The 24,755-nt window shown below is 33.2% G+C and overlaps 1 protein-coding gene across 2 annotated transcripts in view; it reads left to right on the top strand.

Annotated features, from left to right (window-relative positions):
• Positions 1-489: 489 nt before the first annotated feature.
• LOC112692256 (laminin subunit alpha-1) overlaps positions 490-24,755 on the top strand; it is a 55,000-nt gene continuing 30,734 nt past the window's right edge. For both annotated transcript variants that reach the window (XM_025566864.1, XM_025566865.1), the window contains exon 1: positions 490-958. In XM_025566864.1, coding sequence (XP_025422649.1) covers positions 850-958 — 109 coding nt within the window. In that variant the 5' untranslated portion in view covers positions 490-849. The remainder of the gene's footprint in view (positions 959-24,755) is intronic.

Consider the following 24,755-nt stretch of genomic DNA (forward strand, 5'->3'; position numbering starts at 1 on the left):
CGGCGGCGTCTCGGCGATCGGACTAAAGATAAACGAGCGCGCGGCGGCGGTCGCCCCGCGTTTCCCGCCCGCCCGCCGCCGCCGCGGTTGTCCGCGTCCGTGCACAACTATTTCAGGTTCGTCTCCGGAGCGTCGCACGCGCGCACGCACGCGCACGTCTGGTCGTCCGTCGGGCGTGCACGGGCTGCGTGTGCACAGCTTTCCCGACGACGGAACCAACGCGGACAACGGTTATAACGTAACAACGGCGACGGTCATCACTTCGGCGGCGGTCGGGTGCCGGATAAAAACGTAACTGCACAGCAGCTACGAGAAAAACAAAAAAAAAAAAAAAAAAACCGACAACAATAATATTATCATCCGCGGTGGTGCTGCCGGTGCTGTGTGCAGCAGTCGCGGTCGTCACAGTAGTGGTGGTGGTGACGGTGGTTACGGTTACCGCGGCGGCGGTGGGGGCGGTGGCGAACGCGTATACCGGTGCGACGCGGACGGTAAACAGTCCGTGCGCGCCAGTCTTGTTTCCCAGCGGATCCGGTTCGGTCGAGCGTACGCGTGTTCACATCGCACACAACACAACATCGGTCCCGTCCGCGTTTGCTAGATTCTTTGCGCTCACACCGTTTTTTTTTTTTTTACTGCGCGGCACGCCCGCGTGCGATCCCGACCCTTTGCCCTCGGCTCCACAGCAGTCGCGTCGTCCACCGATCCGGCGCGTCCCTCGGCTCCGGAACAGGTGCCGCCCGAACAGCAGTCCCGTCCGTACTTGCGCGCGAGTGCAATGACCGCGTGAACGGCACGCAGCCGACGTACACGCGTGACGCCCGTGAAAAGAACTCGCGCGCTCCAGAAATGCAGTCCAAGGACGCGCGGTTACGCCGCTCCGACGCTTCGCTGATCCTGGCGTTGGCGCTGGTGCTCGCCGCTTCGATCTCCGCCCAGGACACCGTCAAAAACTCAGGTGCGTGGTACACATAACCGTTTATTGTTGTTTATTATTATTAGTGTGGTCGTGTATGTATGCCTACGTTTCGATGTATCATCCGTACACGGTCTTCAGTCCTTCCACGTCCCCCCATCACGTCCCGCCCAACCGCCCCTCGTTTCACGACGGACCGCTTACGGCGCAAACGACAGCGTGCACACAACAATGCACATAGGCACGTCGTATACGCAGTGCCGTCGTCGTACATTACACCACCCGTGCGCGTTCGCTGCAGCCCATCGCCGCGGCCTCAATGTACGCGACTCGGATACGTTTGTTATAGGCGTACGTGCGGCGCGCGCGCCCGATGGTAACCGCGGTCAAGGCCCGCCGGTAAGGGCCCGGGCGGTTGACAGCGTCCCGGTCGGACACCACCACCCCCACCATCATCACTCTCTCGTAACCAGGACTTCGTTCGGGATTTCCGCGAAACGCCTGCCCGTGGCATCATCCGGACCGTGTACCCTCCGTCCAAGCGAATTCTGGTCGCGCGTGACGCCCACGAACTAATCATGGCATGCGCGCTTGTAGAGGGGGGAGGCAAAGGGACCATTGCCCCTACTGGGAATTTTTGTTCCGAAACTATTGTTGATTAATTACTACCCATATTAATTATAAGATAATTTTATTGAGATCCACCATTTATGAAGTTAAGTAAATTGTATTATGTTTTTAGATAATCTAAAATGTATAATCTTGAACTTGTTTATTGTTATACAATGTTCACACATGACTGCATATCGTTTAAAACTAAATTTTCCTGAGCATCGATTTCTATGGTATTTGGTTTTGTTCTCATATATATTTTAAAGTACACGTTGTTTTGGCCCTTAGAATCTCCCATAACGCGGGCGCGCATGAGTCAGGGCCGGACCGGCCGATATGGCAGTCCGGTGATTTCGTGATTTCCGTATACACATTGTAATTACATTTCACGCGAAACGCCGCCACGTCTCCCGTTGCCGTTTACGGTGTACCCGCTTCGAAACCACATTTCAGTGGACCTGTTGCAAGCCCTAGTTTGATCGGATTTACTATTAATCGATTTGTTTACGGACACTAAAGAGCGTTGCAATTAAAATACGTGTTACCAAAACAATTTTTCGAATAATATGTATTATAACATATTATATATGTTCTTTGTGTATGTGTAGCTTTGTATGATATTTCAATAACTAGTGTCAACTGCTATTAACACATTTCTTGCAAAAAACACGGTTGTGTACTTTAATTTTAATCGTTCGAGTTAACAACGATTAACCTGGAAATTATGGGCTGAAATCGGAATTCAGTTAGATATATTTTATTTCTAATCCGTTATAAAAACTACTAATTATCTTAACCATATACTTATGGGTATACATTAGCTTGAACCTTTTCTAACCGGTTTATGTCAGATAAATTCCACCAAAAAAAACAATATCGAAAACCAAATATAATGATAAAGAGTAAATGAAAAATACGAAATACCTATTATACTGTGTGGGTATGCAAATCTTATATGAACGAAAAACCCTCGAAAAAAGCTATCTTAACACTCGAGTTAGAGTAATTTACGATAAAATCGCTCGACGATAAACAAATCAGGGGGCAAGCTCGTATTCTTACCGAGTCCGAGTTTTCTTATGCCACTATGTAAATTCTAATTTAATACGTTGTTTTGCTGTCAATTGAGTGTGAACAATTTATGCTCTAAGTAAATTTCGAGTTAATTTGCTATCAAATGTCCCATCAATGAAAAAATTATATATCTCTACATTAATAACATTTCGTATGAAAAGTTTAATTTTTCTCCAATATACACTCTTCTGAAATTGTTTAGAATAATTACTAATTTTCTTTTCTTATTAAATAATTCTTAAATGCTACCATAACGGTTGATATTTGGTTGATATGATTTGAACGTTATTTATTATACTTTAATCTTAATAATACATTGATGCCATCATAAATTATACGAGCTATATTCGTTATGTGAATAAATATTCATTATATTTATTATTATGTATTCAAATACCATGTTTTATAATATTGTTCTATATATATGTATTTGTTTTTAATTTGAAGTTTTTGGTGTAACCCGTGTGCCTTCACCAAACAATTGTCCGATTTAGTACAATGTAAAATACGAATTTGGTATTTAGATAAAAATAATTGTATTATAAATGTATTTGAGATTAGTAAAATAAAAAAAAAATTATTGCAAAGAGAATGCCTGATTAAATGAGTGGTTAAAAAAATATGTAAATGGTTTTATTACCTTCGCATATGTTACGTTAGAATAATTTCACCTAAAATTAATAATATACAAATTATCAACTTCCTAGTAAGAGCTTGCATTTCTAATGTTTTGTTAGCTTATTATTTTATTTTGTTCATTACTAGTTTTATGTACTAATTAAATTATTTAAAAACATGGTATCATAATCAGTCATTTTAATTATATATATTATTGTACTAAATTATATTCTTGTGAATGTCAATCTAATTCATTGTAATGTGATTATGTAAAAGTATTAGATAAATATTTATATCTCATAAATTAATCTGAATTTCACTCTTTACTCCATCATGATGTGCACACATTTAGGCTTAAAGGAGTTCATATAAAAAAATTAATACATTTTTAAATATTTTTTGACAAATGTACTGGAATAAAATTCTTTCGTACGATATTTTTGTTCTGAACATTTCGATAACTGTTAAAAACACTTATATGTACTTACTACATGTTTTCTCAGAACGAACGAAGTTAATTATTACTTTATTACTACCCGTGTGTACCAAATATTTTCGATAAAAAGAACAATGTACATAGCTTGAATTCAACTTTATTTCTTCTGTTTGACACATATTTTTATTATGATTGCATGTTTATTATATCAATTGAAAAAAAAAACATTATCATTATTATTATTATTATTATTATTATTATTATATACGTTGAATAATTTTTTTTTTTAAGCCCAATCATTTAAATATGATTTTATAAGTCCCTTCAAGACATTTCTATACTTTTAAATAAATTCATCCGAATTGTATTCAAAATACTAAACGCTGGAGTAGGTGCTATATTAACATGTTCGCTAACGTCACGTTCGTGCGGAAAGCCGTATTTATATATTCAGTAAACAGTAATAGTCCGTGACATTTTTCACATAAAATACCATTTTGTTAAATTAATGCGTTTTATTTTTATTTTTACTTTTAAGAATAAATTTTAGTAAACGTCGAAACGGCTTTAACAACTTACGTGAACCCTATAACGTCGAAGCCCGCGCGGAGTGCTTTGTCATCCAAAGCTACTACGTGTGCACATACCTATATAGCGATGTAGCAACGAAAAAAAATAAAGTATATTGACGTTGCACTAGTCATCCGGTAAGTAGGTGGGTTCGTGGTAAACGATTTTGTTTCGTACCGGTTATTGTAATTGTACTGTTCGGTATGCGGTTGGAAAGCGGTAATGGATCGAGTAGGGACCATATGGTCTACGAAAAACTTTATTTTCGTTGTATTTTACTAGTTTCAAAAAAAAAAAAATTATGTTGCCGTCGATTCGTTTTCGTAAAAACTAAATTTACCCATTTGCTTACCCGTTCAATTTGTATTTCGATTTTTACTTCTCGTATCTATACTAATGATATAAATATAATATAATTATAATTATATAATTATAATAAATAAAAGAACGAGTATCGACTAGCATATTATGTTCGTACAACATGAATGGTTTTTTCTTTTCTTTTTGAGTTTTCGATATTCTGACGACACGTCCCAACTGCTGTAACACAATATACATTTGGGCAAATACCTTGCTAACATTTTTCATTTTTTCGAATAACATTCTGATGCAAAATTGCCTTTGTGTACTGAAACTGGTTTCTTCGACAACTACCCGTGTCATAATGAAAATTGTTTCCATTTGCACTTCCATGTTTCACATAATAATTATTAATGTATTACTAACAACTAATATCTTGTATTGCACTTAAACACGCGTATCGGACTAAAACTAATGTTTTTTTTTATTTTTTTGAAATTGACTGAAAAATTAAAAATACTTCTTATTTTTAGTATTAAGTTGGATTTTTAATTTTTATACTTAGTAAAAATGTGTTAAGTAATTAAATATTTTATATATTTTATAAATTAGAAAAAGATCTTTTTATTTGCAATTTTCTTTTCTTATTCTTTCGAATAGGTACCTATTGAAGTATAAAATATTATTACTAATCAGAATGTAATAATACTATAATTAAATATATCATATTCTAAATTTTAATTTTAATGTTGGCAAGTTAATTATATGGAATATTTGCATACGTATAATATAAAAGTATTTTTCTATTTCCTTTGATACTTCTATTCTTTCATAATAATACATAAAAAAAAACAGTTATTTAATCTAAAATATTAATATTAAATATTAATTACTTTAATTCTTCATGTAATCTAATAATATAAAAATATTAATTGTGTTACATACAAGTATATTATCATTACAATGAATTTGCTATAAATATACCGCGATAAGATGATGATGATGATGATTATTAATAAATCTGTTAATAATAGACTAATTGCACTACAATTGTCTATTTTTAATTTATACTTCCTCTTTTTACTATTAATTTAAATTATAATTGTATTCTTGTTTATAAAGGATTTTATTTGTAGACGGTATATAATGTATATAATATATATTATACGCTTTATACGTACATACGTGTTTAATTTATATTTTATACGTTTCAATCCTGGTATTGATTATTCACTCCATTTGTTTTTCGTTTGCCTGTATTATATTATATTAGTGTACCATTGTTCGAATTCAAACTCATCATCGACTTGACGTAACAATTGTTCGATTTCGTAAAAAAAACTTAGCTACCATAACTTATTTAATCGTAGAACCAGTTAAGAACAACCATATTGGTGTAAATTAACTACCTAAATTCAAAATTGCTTATGGACCGTTTGTATATTTGTACATACAGCACTTAGTTGTAATACCAAAGTGTTTGATAGAGCATCCAGTTAAGAGTATCCACTGGGTCACAATTCAGAAAACCAACCATCAACATAACTACGAATGATTATGCGGTTAATTTGGAAATTATTAATTCGTGTTGATACGAATGCAATTTTTCTGCGGAAACTCCAGTAACGTGTCCGTATGACAATAATATCCTGTACATAATGCGTTGAAAAAATAATTTTCGTCTTACAATCGTTGCACTCGGTTCGTACATATATATTGAATACATTGCGTATAAATTATCCACTACAAAGTGTGCGCGTGTAAGTGCATATGTAATGAAAAAAAATTATTTAAACTTCGTAGCAGTAAAACGTCACGCCCTGCGTTAATATTTTTTTACGGTGTAAGGATAACTTGGGTGTAATAACATTATTTCCTGAATATCGGCTGGAACCCCGTCCGCGATGGTTGTAAACGTTGAATGCGCTGCGCGAGACGTATGCTGTACGTATATAATAAACACTGCTGGGATTGTACGTGACTTTTAGTGCATAACATAATAAAATCCGTTTGATCACTTCGAGGAAGAAAAGAAGAAAAAATAAGATTTACAACGAGTCATTCGCCTTGAGAACCCTCCGCACGGAATCGTACGCACAATGGACGTATCGGTCCTCGGGAGGTACAGTTTTGACTCGTGAATATCGTGGTGCGCATCGTTATTGTTACCATTTTTTTTTCTTCTTCTTCTGCTCTTCTTTATTTCGAATGCACCATAGATTCCAACCCTATATGTGGTCTTGCATACATGTATGTACACATTTATATATATATATATATATACTCGTCCTAAGCCGGCCAAACATGGCGGTCGGCCCTGTCGTACAGGGAACAAACAACGCGACACGAGAAATATATTACACAGCCGTATGTACACGTACAAATGTACGTGTACACTATACATTATGGTGAACCATTAGGTCTCCCATTTTGCCCGCGGACAACACGTCTACGTGTGCGTGTGTACGTTCACGCACGTGCGCTTCGGGGGCCGAATGCCAGTGCGTAGGGACGGTGCGTTTCCTTGTTTTCGGTGGCCAACCTTTGTGCCCTTTCTGTTCCCCTTGTTCGGGGCTTCACACGACTATCGCGACCTCCATGGTACCGTACCGATCTATTCGATTATTTTTTTTTTTTTGTGCTCATGAAATATAATAGAGGCAGGACAGTATGGACCGTTTTAGGATTCCGTCGTGACAATAGACCTGAGATGTCGATATGGATTCAATAGCGGTCAAAACAATCGAACGCTAAGGAAAAACGCGCATGCTGAGCCGAGACGGAGGTTGGGTTTTTACACACGATATTCGAGTCTCGGACGTGGCCGATGTGCGATACATGCTCGTTTCGTTTGTACGAAATGTGTACAGAACCGTCCATTTATCGTTGCCGGGTTTGTCCAGTACAAAGCAATAACATGTTTTTGGTACGCTTTCTGTTACAAATCGAAAATGATTATATAATACGTACATCGGACGATATTCGAAATTCTAAATCATTTCCTTAGTCCTCATTAATTCGTTTATTACTCTAGCCAAAAAGTACACAACATATAATTATAATAATGCATTACTTGTAAATATTTAACCAAATAAGTGACAGTGAAAATAATATTATATTTTGTTTTGATAAAATGCATTTTAACTGCGATGAGTATTTGGATAAAATAAGTCGAAATTTTCAATTTTATTGCAGTTCGTGACCATTATTCTGTTTAAATAGTTGTCATTTTGACGGTGTTGTGTAGTAAATAATTTATTTTTTGAATCAAAATGTTTACCGAATAATAATTCCGTGCAAATTTTATTATTATTCACGAGATAAAGAACAAAACAGATTTTATTTTTCTTAAAACCAAATAATCGATATTTAATGTTCAATGAATAATCAAAAGCTACTGAGCCACTTAATTTCTTATAAAGTTTACTCGAGAAATTATTTTGAGCTTTTTCCAATTCACTAATCCAGTTTACTAATTTAGATTGATGTAGGGTTTCCGTAAATGCCTTGGAATGGTGTAAACATTATATTGATACTATTTTTCATATAACTTAACGCGGACGATAATCGAGAGAGGAAATTTGATTTTCTGGCAAAATTTATTCCACTGCGTGGTCGTCGTGCACTTCAAGCCAAACGGAATACCTCAAATTCCTCATAAGTCTGAGACGGTTGAATTTCCGTGTCTGTGAATATCATTATTCATTAGTTGTATGCGATTCTTTTCGATCATTAATTACGGTGAGATCTATCGTAAAGACGACCACCACTGCTGCTAAAACTGTGATCCGAAAAACATATAAATGACATTTTGTAATCGTTCAATGAGTATTCGCTGTCGTTCTGAAAATACGATTGTCTTATACAAAAATTACGCGTAAAAAATATTTTATATGTGTATTACGAGGTATGTAACTCAATTATTACACTGTCTTTTCAATTAGCCGAATGTGCAAATAGAGATAAATAGAAAAATAAATGCGACGAAATTATAACTTTCTCGGCGGTGATGGTGTGTGATAGCGGGAAATCGTGAATCGCGAATTTGTCCCTCATTTGAGTTATATTATACCTAGATAGGTATTTTAATGTAATATAGTTTACTATACTTATATTATTTATAAATATATATATATATATACACGACTACGATTGACTGCATAATCTTCGCTGCAGCAACTTTCTTTAGGATGTGATTTATTTCTAAATATAACATTACTACTGGACATTCTATTACAATCCGTGTGCGTTCTGACTACATGTTTAACGTATAATAGAATACGCACGCTTTTGTGCTATTAATACTTTATTATATATATCGTAAATCTATTAACGAATATCAAGGCAAACGTAGGGTAAATAATGTATTTTGAACGGGATCCTGTATAAATTGCAACAATATGAGTGTTGAAATTACCACGATTTTAATACTGTAATTGAGTTACCGACAAACGGCTGGGATCGTTTGATGTGAAGAATTAATTCGATAATTCCGATCGTAGGAGTAATCTGAGGTGGTGATGAAACTGCCACACTCTTAAAATTTAACAAGGCCATACTCCCTTTGGTATTTTCTAAATTAATTTGAAAAATATTAAAGAAAAGGCATTTTAGATTTGTAAGAATTATTTTATGGAATTGTCAAGAAAAGTATTATTTTTGAATTATAACTATAAAAATAAAAATTAATGTATTTGTTCGTTTATTTGATCAAGTATATCGAGAATTAAAGTATACAATATATCAATATAAAATAAAGTTTGTCGCCCTCAATAGAATTGCCCGAGTACGCCCATGATCCTGACGTACTATATAAGTTTATTAAGTATTATATCTTAATTATATTCGTTATGACTTTATAATATTACGCAGTGCATATCGTTCTGGAATTTTTATTGTTACCGCCGAACGAGCCACAGTATAGTATAGAATTAAATTTCATCTCTTGTAACAATAATTTTTAGCCCAATTCTAAATCTAAACGGTACAAATCTATTTGATATTATTTCTGCATTAATATCGTCCATGACCATCGATTGTTTTGTACTTGGGTATTATTCGACGAGCATCGCGTGTCGAGTAAGCTTGATGATTTCGTGTTTTCCTACCATACCGTATTCTATACAGAAAAATATTCTTCGACAGAAACGTGTCTGCAGGACTGTTTGGTAAAGTCCTCAGCATCGTATACTTGCCGTACGCAGTGATATTTTTTTCATCTGTACAAAGCACATGTAGAAATATATATATATATATATATATATATATGTGAGTGTGTGTGATATTGTCTAAATAAAAACGCTTATCCATACGGATAGTATCTCGTGGTACGCGTATAATAGGTTTCTCAACGGGGGTTTCTTTTTTCGCATTTCCCTTCCATCAGTTTTTGCCGCACATTTATTCGTACCCACAGACGTGTTACGTGTATGTATTATTATACGCAGAGGTATTTATTTCGCACAGTCGGCGGAGCTGCTGAACATAATATAATATTGTGTCGTGTTTTTATCATCGCGCGCGCATTCCTTCTGTACATTCTCAACTATATACGGTTCGATCAGCGCGACCGGCGGCGCCGCGCGTATACGGACACGGGTACCTCCCATACGTTTTGTACCGTGTGCGAGCCAATGCATTACGTGTACCAGCCTATGCGACAGCGATGAAAAGAATTCTGCGCTCGGTCAGAAAAGAAGAAAAAAAAAACAACGTTAAGCAAAAAAAAAAAAAAAATAGAATCGAGCACCGCGTGTTCCGAAATGTCGCGAACGGACAAGATTTGGCTTTATCGTATCGTAGATCTGCAGCAACCGTCTGCTGTACGAATTCCGAGACCGCGGGAGGCAAACGAGGGCAGATCAACATAATGATATCTTACACGTTATTACGTACATTTTAAAATCATTTTCATCACGATTTGTACGGAAAAAAAAATATTCTATTCCATTTTATTGTCGCATTAAATTACTCGGTAAATTATATTCAATAGTTATTCGTTGAAACGTTAACGGGTTTAACCCGATTCGATGTATTATACGTTACTACGACTGATTACCACTAACAAACGAAATTAAAACAGATAACATTAAGTTGCGGAAATGACAATGAAATCTCATTTGACATTTAATACATTGCAACGGTAACAGTCGGGTATACATAAAACATATTATTTTAAATCTTCTTGTACTTTATTTAAAGCATTTAAAGTCAAACAATATTTTAATCACATTAAAATTTACATCGATCGTAGTTTTCTTGTTTTGGTCGCTAATTTATTTAGAACATCATCAGGGTTTATCATTATATCACTGTGTATATTCATCATTGCCAAACCGTTCAACCTATTTTTACATTTGGTGTTTCGTTATTATGTTTTCAACCTTTTTAATGTTGGAAAATATCGGTCACTGTTAGCAGTTGTAACTGGGAGAGTTGCTAAAATCTGTAAAAGTTTGAAAGTAGAAGGAAAAATTGATATGTAACATTTTTGAAGACCGTCGGTAGCGTTTTTTGGTAAATCTTTAGTTCTTGTACATTTTTGTTACCAAATTTTAATTTTACTCACAGCTGCTAACACACTGCAATCTAAAACGCCTTAATACATGTCAAATAGCTGCTTAAATTTTTCTTCATAATGTATACTATTGGATGATGGTAAAATAACGTTAAAATTTTCAATTATAGATCTATGAGATAAACATCGATCATTTAATTGATTTAAAAAATGATCTATAAATGGAATGAATAAAGATATTCTGTAATAATCCTCAGGCAAATCTACTTAGATATTGCATCTGTTTTTTTGCTTATTAGTTGTACGAGAAATAGGTATTTCAATGTTTAAGGCATCACATTTAGATTTTACATTATTAAATATAATTTTAAATTCATTTTTATCATTTAATCTTAGTTGTTTAATTATATTTAGTACGTCATCAGCGGTTTGAATAGCTTCAACCAAATCTATATTCTTTGTCTGAAGGAACTTATTTAATGGTAAACTCAAATTCAACACATGTCCCAGTATATAAGTTGCTAGTATAAATTCTGGTTGTCTTATACCACACAGCAATTGATATGCTCCTTATAGAGTATCCTTATCAAGCCAAGTACAAACTTCTGATAAACTATCAATTATTGCATCAAATAGCTCGAGGAAAATAATTATTGAGTCATGTCGGTCTACATATCTTGTTGGACATAACAGTTTCAAACGATTATGGGTTGTTGAAGAACATACACGTCCTATGATTCGGATAAAACATTATTTTTTTTGGGGTATTTTAAAAAAAAAAAAAAACTTATGATGAGAGAAAAAACCGTTTTTGAACATGATAAATTGATAACATGGAATATCGATAGTCTAATAATCAATATGATGTTATGTACACATTATAATGTTGTTACGTACCATTTTTCAAAAAAGAACGCATCGTTATCAACAACGGAGAAACAACTCAAAAAGAGTAATTTATTGTTTTATAATTGGTTACCATTGGTTGTCTACCACGGTCAACCATCAACGACACCGCGCATACAGGGAATTGAATTATTAAAAAAAATATTAAATAAAAACTAATGGAGGGGAGTTACAACACCCAAAACCTCCCTGGCTACGCCACTGGTAACAGTAATAATAATAGTAATAATAAATCAATTATGGAACGATCGGTCCTCTCGTTGGTCAGCTTCGTCGTTCCGATGCGAACGACAAAAAGTTAATAGGAAAAATGATGAAAACTCGCGCTGTAAGGAATATTGTGATTTCTTTTTTCCCCTAAACATTCTAGTAATTGTCACGATACTGTTGGAAAATACGTTATTTTCCAGTGAAGTAATATTTTTCCACCGCACCTCGTCGGTTCACGATTTCAGTCCATCCAATAGAAATCGGCTACCGATCGACCCCTGTGTTCACCGTGCGATCACGTTACGCGCGTCGTTCTCGTAAACGCCGTCGCGCGTCTCACAGCTACCTACTTTTGCACTACCTCGATTCGTTGTTGACATAAATCCTTCCCCCGCGCGCGATACGACTGCGCGCAGCAGACGCAACACGTGTCTTCGGCACATTCCACGGACAGTTTCCATTTTTGGACAGGCGACCGAACCACTTAACGGGGACGACGACGTTTGGAACGTGCACGATAAGACCCTATTCCTAGCAGTGCATACCTGTACCGAGTATACATAAACACATGCGCGTATAAATTATTTGTCGCGAGCACCGCACGATACGTTTGGAAACGAGGAAGAAATTCAAATAAACCATCAGCGCTACGATTCCCGTCGTCGTTGTTCGGTACAACGGTGTCCACCCGTGTTCGAATTCAGCGTTTTATTGTACACGAGTATGTCTCTTGTACGAATCATTGTCGTCGTCAACGTTGACAACGTTCATTGTAAACGGTTTTGAGTGCAACGCGCGGTGCGTGCGTGCGTGCATGCGACGGGGGAGAGGTGCGAGTGTTTTCTTTCTTTCTGTGCGCCGCGCGCAGGTTAGGTACCTGTCCTCCGCCTCCGCCGCCCACTCTTCGCGCGCACCCTCCGTCACGAACCGCAACCGCCGCCGCCGCCGTCGCGCGACGTTCCTTCGGCTCGCGCACATTCGCGTTTTCGTATCCCCTACAACAATACAATACGTACAATATAATAGTGGTACGATTTACGCGGTCGCGGCCCCCAAAAGACGAATAGTTTCTGCTTTTTTTTTTTTTATTGAAACGCGTGCACCCCTCCATCCATCCTCCCCGTGAACCGTCGCTACCGGTTCGAATACGTGCTGGCGATTGTGTTGGAAAAACATAAGGTTTTGACCGTTGACAAAACGTACGGCCGCAGGGAACCCCGTGAGACCACCAAGTAAGAACCACTGTGAGGTATTCACATTGTGCACCGCGTAGAATGATCGAGAAAAAATGCGTAGCAGCGCTTTCGTTTTCCATCTTTCCTAGTCCGCAGAAGTTTTTACGTTTCGAAAAACTCCGTCTTTCGATCGAGTAGCGTTTTTTCGACGTTGAACGCATTCCATCGATAACAGGATGTTGCACCTGCCGTACGGTGTGTTGTCTCCGTCTTGTTGAAACGCGTACAACACGGCGAAAACGAATTCGGTTTGGTCATGGACGCAACTAGAGCCCAAACATCGGGCGTGCTGAAATTAAAATTTAATATTATTTAACTGTAATTACTATAGATTATATAGATCTAAAAAAAAAAAAACAGGAGTGCCACATTTAAACTCGGGGGTGCTAAAAACTTTATTGCGCTCCCCTAGTTGCGCCTTTGGGTTTGGTTATATTTCGTTAGTCTTACCGCTCAACGGTAAACCGATGCTTTATCAAACTCGAGATGAAACGTTCTTTCGCCGGTTAAACAAAAAAGAATCTCATAACTCGCTCGAAAACAAATATTACGTTTGAAGACGGACTTCCGTTACTGTATTCACTGTGTATTCGCTCTCTGCACACTTATTGTTCGCCTTCAAACGTCGTATTACGATCGCACACCGTGTACGTCGTGATTTCGAAACTTTTTGGCCGCGATAACTCGTCCGCCGGTGACCGAGTCGATAGAAATATACGCGTGCGTGCATTATGATATTATGTGTTCGCGAAAGAATACGATCGCACCGCGAGTACGGGCGATGGAATCCGGTGTAGCTGGTTCGGACAGCTAAAATAACTCTGGACGTATAATATAATAACAATTTGATCGGCGGAGGGGGGACGGAAACATTCTAGTCACGGAAATGGTAATTTCTCGACATTTGCGCACCGAACCGCGGTTTGACGATTATAATAACAATAATAATACATACGACTCGGCAGTGAAAACATTAACGTCCAGTTTACATATCATAATATTATAATGAAGGGTACATTTAAGTAATTTAATAATTTCGCTTCGAATAATGCCGTCATGCCTACCTGTCGTCGAAAAATATTTTTGAACAGCGGTCGACGTGAATCACTGTGAACTGTGTTGTTGTCATTCTTTCGTGCTCGTTACCGTCTTTCCACCCCCGTGTGTACGTACGGTAATCGTTTTGAAAAAACAAAATCGAGTACGGCTCCCGTTCTCAATACGGTATACCCGCACGAATAGTTTTTAGCATCGACGCGTATTACGGTTATTATTACGTAGTACTGTTGTTATTACCAAACGCACGTAATCCCTGATCGCGAACGAATGTAATAATAATATTACGAGCAACAATAACACACTAAGGCGCATTACCGAGTATCGGCAGCGGTATAAGCCGCGCGCCGTGTTGCGTACGTTTTAGGATTTTACAGGTTCTGCCGTGTACACAACTGCTGATGCACGCACAATAATGTATTAATGCAGAGCTCTGTCGGTTTTTTTGTTTTCCAAAGACAAAAGCGTCCGTGGTACACTTCGAATGCGCCAACACACCGAAGTTTTTTTTTTTTTATATTCGTTGTTACACGTTTCCGTTCGCCGTGAAATGTCATAGTTTTGCTAAGCCCCGGTGTTGTTCCTGAAATCGAATCGATCCACGCTGTACACGTCTCGTCGATCCTGTTCGTATTACCAACGGGGACCCTGACGTTTATTGAATTGTAAAACAAAAGCTCCTATCAAACGTACAAGCTATTTATAGCGTTTCCCACGAATACGGTAGTGTGTCGATTGTTCGAAGTGATAGAGATTGGTAGTGTAAGTTTTCTACGAAAAAAAAATATATTACCACGTTTAAATGTGATTCGTGGCTCTGAAATAAATGGAGTTTATTAGGGTTCGGATAACGGTCGAGATTGATTAATAATGAAGATTATAATTTTAAACTTTTACCACCGTCGCTATCTTGTTATAAAACGCGTGTGAATGACATTTTATTTTTCCGTATTCATTTTAATATTTATGTACATATATTAACTATTATAAATTAAATATATCCTTTAAGTTTCGTTTTTTTTAATTGACCTTAAGTTTTTTTTTTTCAATTTTAATTTTGTACCAATTTGTAGTAATATTATCTGTGACAGAGGTGTAATACTGTTTAACACGTCGATGGCATCAACTACTATACTGTAGTTGTCTGTTCGTAACCATTTCAATAAGACTTTGCGCCCCCCCCCCACCACCACTCATGAGCGTTACCGGAAAAGCAATATCTATATATGTTATTCCAGTGCAAGTAATGTGTACTCTGCTTTGCCACGTACTTCATAACTTATTTTTAAAACTCTCGGTAATGAGGTTAAATTAAATTTTTATGTTTTCCACATGCGACATAATATCGAACAAACATCGTTATGATAATGGTCGACTTTACATTTACTTATACGTGTGTGTATGTTACGGAATGTCGGGCTCTTGTGTTTTACGATTGCGAGTATTGAAAAGAGTTTGAAATAAAAATACTCAAGAGTACATAAAACACTTCGAGTATACTCTACATATATATATTCATATTGTGTACGTTATACGATGACAAAATCGTCGAGCGTGTATTTATACTCCTTGTAGAGCGTTCGACCGTAGGACATGTGCATGACGTCGTTTTTGATCCGGTTCATTTGTAACGATCGCCACGCGGAATCGGTGAAAATTTAGAAACGGAATAACATTATCGTATTGTGTTACGGGCACATATCGTTCATCGTGCATTATTCGTGTCGTCCGTTTACGAGGTACGCGCACGTAAATATGACTACGTGGAATGTTTCGATTTTCGGCGGTGTCGGAACATACTTTTATCCGGTGCGCTGTATTATGAACACCACCTCCGTGACCCTGTGAAATAATAAAAACGAAACAAGAACGAGAAGAAAAAGAAGAAGAAGAAGAAGAAGAAAAAAAAAATTGAAAAATATCGAACCTCCTACGGAACATAAAAGGTTCGTTAAATTTATTGACCTGTTTGACTGAATTATTAACGATTTGCTCCACCGCCTCCGCCGAAGACGTTACCTAAATGGTGTATTATTTTCTATACACACGGGCATCTACCCTATACAAACCTGAATTCTTTTGAAAACGCGCAGCCTGCAATCGAAATCGCTCATGGAAACTCACTCGGTGGGCTCGTCTTACGCTTTCGAAACTACCCCGAGTACGCGATTTACACGCGGTGCTTCGGTTTTTCGGTCGCCGTGTACTTGTGTATCGTTTAAACTCAAAATCATTTAATTGGTTTTTGGATCGCCGCCATTTATTGATATTTTAATCACTAGAAACGGTGTTCCCGTGCATACGCAAAAGATATTACATTACTCGCATACCTTTTTCACGTATAATGTACAGTTTAACTTAAGTGTAAAACATTGCTCGGATAGAAGAGTATTTTATAATCAAATTGCTAATGATTATTTCAATACGTTTCATTACAAATTGTTTAAAACAGTATTATCGAATAAAGAACTGTAAGGTTTAATTTTTTGTAATGTACCTACGTGAAATTAAATTTATGCGATATTACTTAAGCGTTAAAAAGTATGTTGATATACTATATAGATACACAACAAATTACTTATATATTATACTGTTTATCAAAAACCTGCATTATTTTGTTATTTTTTATTCGATCAATAATTGTAAAAACTGATCCAAATGATTGATGTCACGATCACTTTAAAACGTTTAGGTTGACTGCTACAGTGTCTATACATAAACATTTGCGAAATAATAAAAATTTTAAAATATTTTGCGAGAAATATTTGTTGAAAAATTAATTTATTGAATGCAACGATATCTAACGTGACTCGTAAAATTGTGTTATATCGGAACTTTTAAATGAGGATAAAGCACCGTTTAATCCCATTGGCCATTAAGTAAAGGTAATAAATTCTCAGAAATAAAATGGAAATCGAAAAGTTCGTGTCAAGTTTCAGAAAATCAACAAAATATCAAATAATCATTATGTAATTCAGCTTGGTACATAACGTATAAAAATTGTATGCCCGTGTAAATTTTACTAAGCTAGTTACACGAAACGTTATATTATGTTAATTACACGATAGTAATTATTATTTGATTAATATTGTGTATACGTTATAGTGAGTATAATCGTTGTATGCATCTGAAATGGATATAACTTTAAAATAAATTATATATTTTAACAGTTATAATCTTTTAAGACTATTAAGACAAGTACAATTACAGTATTGTCAGTCGTGTGAGTATATGACTAATGTGTAAATATATTGTCTTAAATACATCGTATAATACATTTGAAAACACATGTACTACGCACATCATTTAATTTTGTCTTATGCTATCCGTTTGTACAATGCATATAAACATTTAAATGATTTAAATGACTAATCAGAACTTTAATAAAAACAAAATAGTTTAACTCTCTGCTAATTATTAAATAGTAATAATACACATTTTATGTTATAGATCCTTATACTTATTTATATTTATATATGATAATATGCATAGTAAATACTACTGCAGGATGTCCTATGTGAAATGGTTAGATTTTATGTTATGGGTAAATGTAGTTTTCTCTAACTATACCAACTTTAGTAAGGTCTCTTGAGATGCATGTTGTTTAAGTATAGTAATTTGAATTTATTTGTTTTTTTTTTTTTTTTTTTATAAATATTAATCATAACTATAAATAAACGAAATATAATGGGAAATGCCGATCATTTATTGGTGACAGAAACTCAAAAAACTCACCTAACTTAACCAAATTGTGTGTTTTTAATTATTTAATTAATAAATAGTATAAGCTTTGAAGTCGAAATATTATTTAATTGATATATTTATTATCAATAACATTTTCACTAACGTCACGAGTCTTATTTTGTAGTAATAAAAGCTTCTAAAATATTACCAATTTAAAATCTTGGAACACAATAATATTATTCATAAACATTTACCTTCGCATTTTTAAGAACAAATGGTTATTCTTTGGTTTTTTTTTTTATAAATGTAAACATAATTTGCTGATGAAACTCGAAAAATAACTTAAATTACTGGCGTTTAGTGTTAACCGTTCATTACCTTTTACCAATGGCGCACACAGGATTTTTTTCGGGGGGGGGGGAGGTCAAGGTAAAAATATAACACATTTTAAAATTAACAAAATTATGCAAATTCTTAATTTATTTTGACTTAAATAATAGCATTGATTTTCTAGCTCTTCATATTTCAAACTTGTAAAATTTGTAAATTTTAACCTAGACATCTTAGAAGATTTCGGGGGGGGGGGGGGGGTTACAACCCTTTAACTTCCCCCCCTGCGTGCACCACTGCCTTTTACGTAGACATTATATAACCGGCTCTGTAATTCGGTTTCTATAGAGTAACTTCACGTGTATATACTTTATTTGAATTACGTCATTACTTTTGCAAATTGTATACAAGAAATTCTGTCTATATATGATAAATTCTTACCTCTCTGTATAATGACAGATTTCTTGCAAACAATTAGAACATATTATATCATTCGATATTTGAGTACCAAAAAACACTGACAAGTGCGTACCATTATTTTATTTAAATTATTTTTTTTTTCAAGTTATAATACCTAATAAAAATCAAATAATAATATAATTCTGATGAAAATATATTGTCACGAAATTTTGTGTACAATATTGTTTACCTGATTAAGCTATATCAGTACATCCATGATTTAGAAAACGAATACATACAATTAAATACCTTATTATTTTCAAAATTACTGTTTTTTATGAATTTTTTTAGCTTTGTTAATCAATATTTTTATTTGGAATCGTCTTTACATAATTTAAATTATAATATGAGTAGTACTATACCTTTAATCATAGTATCACCAAACGTCAAATAAATGTTTATTATTGTATGAAATCAAAACTTTACTGTTTAAATTATTATGCGTATTTTGACAGTGTAAAGTTCCTAAAGTGCGTCTCTGAACTTGCAACTTTGACCGAAAAAACTGTTTTCTCAAAAACCAACGAATTGGCTTTGTTTATTCATATTTATTACCGGTACCATAGTGTTTATTATAATGTATAAAAACAGTATAAATGGAGTAGTACAATTAACTATGTTGCAGTGTAACGTCTATGTATTTGATTTATCCCAATGAGAACAAATAAGATTTTCAAATCGATTGAGGTACCGACGACTGTGTAATGGTTTTTTATTTACAATGAAATATTTATTATTTTAACGTATCAAAGGAGTTGAGAAATTACTCTGTTCGTGACCCCACGACAGCTCAAATTGTCCTACAGCTATACACGCTGATAAGACCGTGTGACATTCTTTGTTAAGCCGACAATCATCAACATTTACCATTTGAATCATGTATTTTCTTATTGGTGTGTTTTATTAATGCACAGTTTTTGAACATTAATCGCATCCTTAAACAATAATTAATTGAAATAAATTACTAGGTTGTCTAAATTAAATGACAAATTATTTTTTTTTATTACATTATATATTTATTTCTTCATTATAAACAAATAAATAATATCCAAACTTTGCCTGTACAAAAACACAAAAAAAAAATTGTTGTTCAATACCAACATGTAACCGATAAATCTACCAATCCAAGAATAGCACCTTTTGAAAAAACTGTTCGAAAGTGTGTATATTATTTAAAAGTAATATATTATTTTATGAGTAACATAATTGTATATATATGTTATAAATAGAGCTTACCTATATACAGTTCAGTAAACTCAATAATAATAATTACTAAGTCAAATAAAAATACGGTTTGAAATAAATGTAACACGTTTTGTAGAATTATTTTAATTTATAATATGTTAACTTTAAAATAATGCAATACCATGTTATAAAACAATAATTCAATATACTACGGTAACTGCAGTCTATAATTTTACATTTTACATATTAGGTAAAACAGATTGATCTAATGGTATAGGAATGATATTTTGTTACGTGCAATGTACATGCAGTTGTCGCTTATATTTATTTCCTCTGTTATTATGTATTTCTTTTTCAAACACATTGCGTTACAAACGAATAACATGGAAATCTTCTAACTTGCCATGCAATAGGAATATTAAAAATAAACATTTTTCTCGACGATCATAATTCATGATATTACAATTATAGTTGTTTGTACATAAAAACGTCCGATATTGCATTATGTACATTTTACATTACGTACTTACCATAACAGTGGTAATTTTGAATACTGAGTACAACTCTATACGTGCACCTGGTATAGGAACCGTCGTTCACTTTCTTCATAATTATAATTATTAACAACTGAAATGTACATTTCATAATTTATGTGAATGTGTTAATATTTGTTTTAAAAGTTTTATTTAAAAAGTGACGTGTTCGTTTATAAACTATAAAATAAAATGTACATTTTATAACATGGTAATACTACATTTCCCTGCCTTTCAAAAGTAATATTATAATTAGCAAACAACTCGTTTAAATAAAAAAATCATAAATACATTTTTACTAGTTCAAAATGATTATATTTTCTATTATTATAATGATTATTATTATTTATACTATGAAAAAATTAATTAAAAGTAAAAAGTTTTATCCGTTGATATTTTCAAATTAAGTTATTTTAGTATTAAATTCATGGTAATTAAAATGTTTTACCGTGGAAATGTAAAAATGTAACACACGAGGATAATATATTTTAAATGTATTTCAGTCCTATTCTGATTTCGTCAAACAACCAATTAAAATATTTATATGTATTAATAAATATTTCCAGTTTATTTTATCCACTATATAAATTTGCGGAAATAATTTAATTGTAACTAAAAGTTTACAATTATTAATATATATATATATATGTGTTAGTGGTAATGTATGTAATACTTTATTTTATTAAATAACTAATTATTCTATAAAATTCCTAAATATGTACATTAATATACGTATAAATTACACGGTTTTACTAGTTAATACATAGAATATCGATTGGGTTTCGCTAATGAATGAAATTGTTATCGATAGAGCACCGGTACTGGATTAGATAAAATACAAGATTTGTTCCCGTTGTCGTTTTATTAATAAAAACAATACGATATGATAAAAATGAACCACACCATTCAGCGTAGACATTCGTATGACAGTGTACCGCGATTCTACCTACTAGTTAGTTTGATAATTTTCAATGTTGTATTGCGTAATAACTAAAGTGTGCTTTATAATGAAAATTAAATTTGAAAAAATTATAAAAATTACGACAACAAAACGTAATAAAAGCTCGTTTTTGCTGAAAGAAAAATATGATTTTTTAATAAATGAAGAAATTGTAAAACAACTTTACGCGAGGTCATAATTTAGTTTATTACCCTTAGTGACGTCCCAAATGTTGATATTTGTATTCGAAAGGCGTCCGAATCTCAATCACTAGGTAATGGTCATGTGTTTTTCAAATGCACATGTTAACAAAAGTGCACCACAAAACGGTGTATATGTTTAAAAAATAATTTACTTTATAACTCTAAATGCTATCCAAAAAGTTCGTGTTCTAATAAATAAATTGTAAATTGTAAAAAAAAAATAATAATAATTTAATAATAGTAACTATAATAATAGAATAAACTTAATAAGAATAATACTAATAATAATAATAGTTTTTTATAATAATAAAAAACTATTGATAACCATTGATTTTTTATTTTTATTTGTAATTTAAGGTTTTAATAATTCTAATAAATTGACGTGAAATAAATTAATATTTATATTTAATATAATAATCGTTTTAAATACATTAACTCAACCCTTATTGTTAGTTTGTAAAATATCTAGTTAGTATGTAGAATTACTAGTTGAAGTATGTATTTATGGATTCATTCAATACATTAACTGAAATTACCCATAATTCTATAGAATAATTAGTTATTTTATTGAATTACAGAATTTCATACATTAACACTAAAATACATATATATATATATATATATATATATATTGTCTAATTTATCAGCCATGTCACTTTTAAAATAATGTAACAAAATAATAAATTATAAAATGTGTAAAAACAAAGCTAGTGTTTATATTGTTTAGAAATTAAATAGGAACTCAAACTTTTCGATAATTTACTTTTGTTTTCCTCCGGTTTTTCAAATTCATAACTAAACAAACTATAAGTAAAATGTATAAAAATGAGTTTACCGCTTTTATATATATATATATATATATTTTATTATTTTGTTACCTATTTTTAAATACACTAATAAAAGGGTGAACGTGCTTAATTTGTTTTAACATGCTAATATTAATAAAAATAATAAACGATCCATCAAATGCATACATTATTAAAGTATATACGTTATATAAAATCCATTAAACCTTAAAAATGATGAAATATAAAATCATTTTAAAACTATAGATACCTATAATATTTGTATTACAATCTGTTTTGTGCCTCATGTAAATCGTGGTGTTCATCGTTACACAGTATATTTATCGTTGTTCTCTTTTCAAAAATGTATATTTAAATGACGATAACATGTTATTGATCAGTACTAGTAGGGTGAAGTAATGTATTTTCGTGACATAGGCAATTTTATGATACTATTTGTTGAACGTATAATGTGATTCCCTATTACACGATTGACTAGAAAATTACATTGATCCTTAAAAATGTCATTTTAAGAATCAATGTAATTTTCAAATCAATCGTGTAATAGGGAATTATATTATGCGTTTAACAAATAATTTCACGAAAATTCCTATTCCACGAAAATATCTCACTTTACCTTAAATAATATGTGAAAATATACATTATTGTAATAAAATATATTACTTTTCAACATTTTTCGACGTTGAATAACATGAAGTTGTTTTAAAACTAACAATAATAATTATTACTCTGAAATGTGGTATACGTACATGCTTATTTGAATTAATTAATCTGCATCGAAAAAATAATAACACAAATTTTATGATGAAAAATTATAAAACCATACAAAGTTAATGTTATTATTTATTAAGGTCAATAGAAATACTGAGGACTATTACACTGTAGTGATCAATATTCGTGAAATGTACAGACTGCAATAGGAAACGGCAAAATATTAAATCTCATTATCTAATTGTAATACATTTATAATCAATTAATACAAAAAAAATAGAGAAGTACTTTCAGCACGCTATTAATTTACGTATATACATATATCAATGCACGCGTTTAAGTTATACAAAAATAATAACATTATACTACCCGATTCTGTATAAATTATTTTGTTCATATTGAAAAATGGAAGAATCCTAAAAAATAATATTTTAATTTTAAATAACCTTACATTTGTCTTCTTCGATATCGAAATAACTTCCATCGCAACCTTATGGTTCATCGCTTGAACTAGGTTTCTAGCTGATGTTAACAATTACAGCGTGTACTTGTTCTTGACATAACCTTCCTAATAATCTTTAATCAACATGATCTATAGCAGTGCACGAAATTCGGGATGATGCAAATTTTATGTTTTTACATTTAACGTTTCTATTACAATACGATTATTTCAAATAGTCAAATCACAAATGTATGATATTAATGTGCATAGACTTTTAATTTTATATTACTGCAATAAATACTACAGAAAATACTCAATTCACCATATGTTTCTTGGAATCATTAATATTCATGATACTATTCCGATAGGATATGTATTATATAAGTTGTATGCTCGGTATTATTGAGGAACAAAAGAACAATAAAATATGATGTTTACGTATTACTACTTGAAATGAAAAACTAACTACATCATAACAGTGGGTGTACATCTCGATAAAATCCTTACGTTGGGCTATTGTTTTGATTTTATCGTTCAATTCAACTCAATTTGTTGCTACGAAAAGATAATAAATGATTTACCTCTACGATTTATATGAATATAATATCGTCTATTCTGAGATAGTAGTACGGCTCTTTGTTTTCTTTGACCGGAACACGCGCGCGACGTTACAAAAAATTATTTTCCAATCATGTATAATATGTTTTAAAACAAATAAGGTTTTTGAAAACGTTGTTAAATTTTTTCTAATGAATAATTTTAACATCAATATAGTACTATGATATATCTATTTAAAAATATACAATTACAAATAACGATACGAAAAAAAAAAACACTATTTTTGCATTTGTTTTTTAAAAAAATTGTACTTTTTACTAGAAATTACCGAAAAAGGAATTATACATATGACGTAGACAATGTAAAATTAATTTCTTTATATCTGAAAATTGTCAAAGTACGCTTATATATTTATTTGTCTACTACGACTTTTTAAAACGTATTTTTCATTCTC

Source organism: Sipha flava, unplaced genomic scaffold (assembly GCF_003268045.1).
Source record: "Sipha flava isolate LNK unplaced genomic scaffold, YSA_version1 71_pilon_pilon, whole genome shotgun sequence".
NCBI classification, from domain to species: domain Eukaryota; kingdom Metazoa; phylum Arthropoda; class Insecta; order Hemiptera; family Aphididae; genus Sipha; species Sipha flava.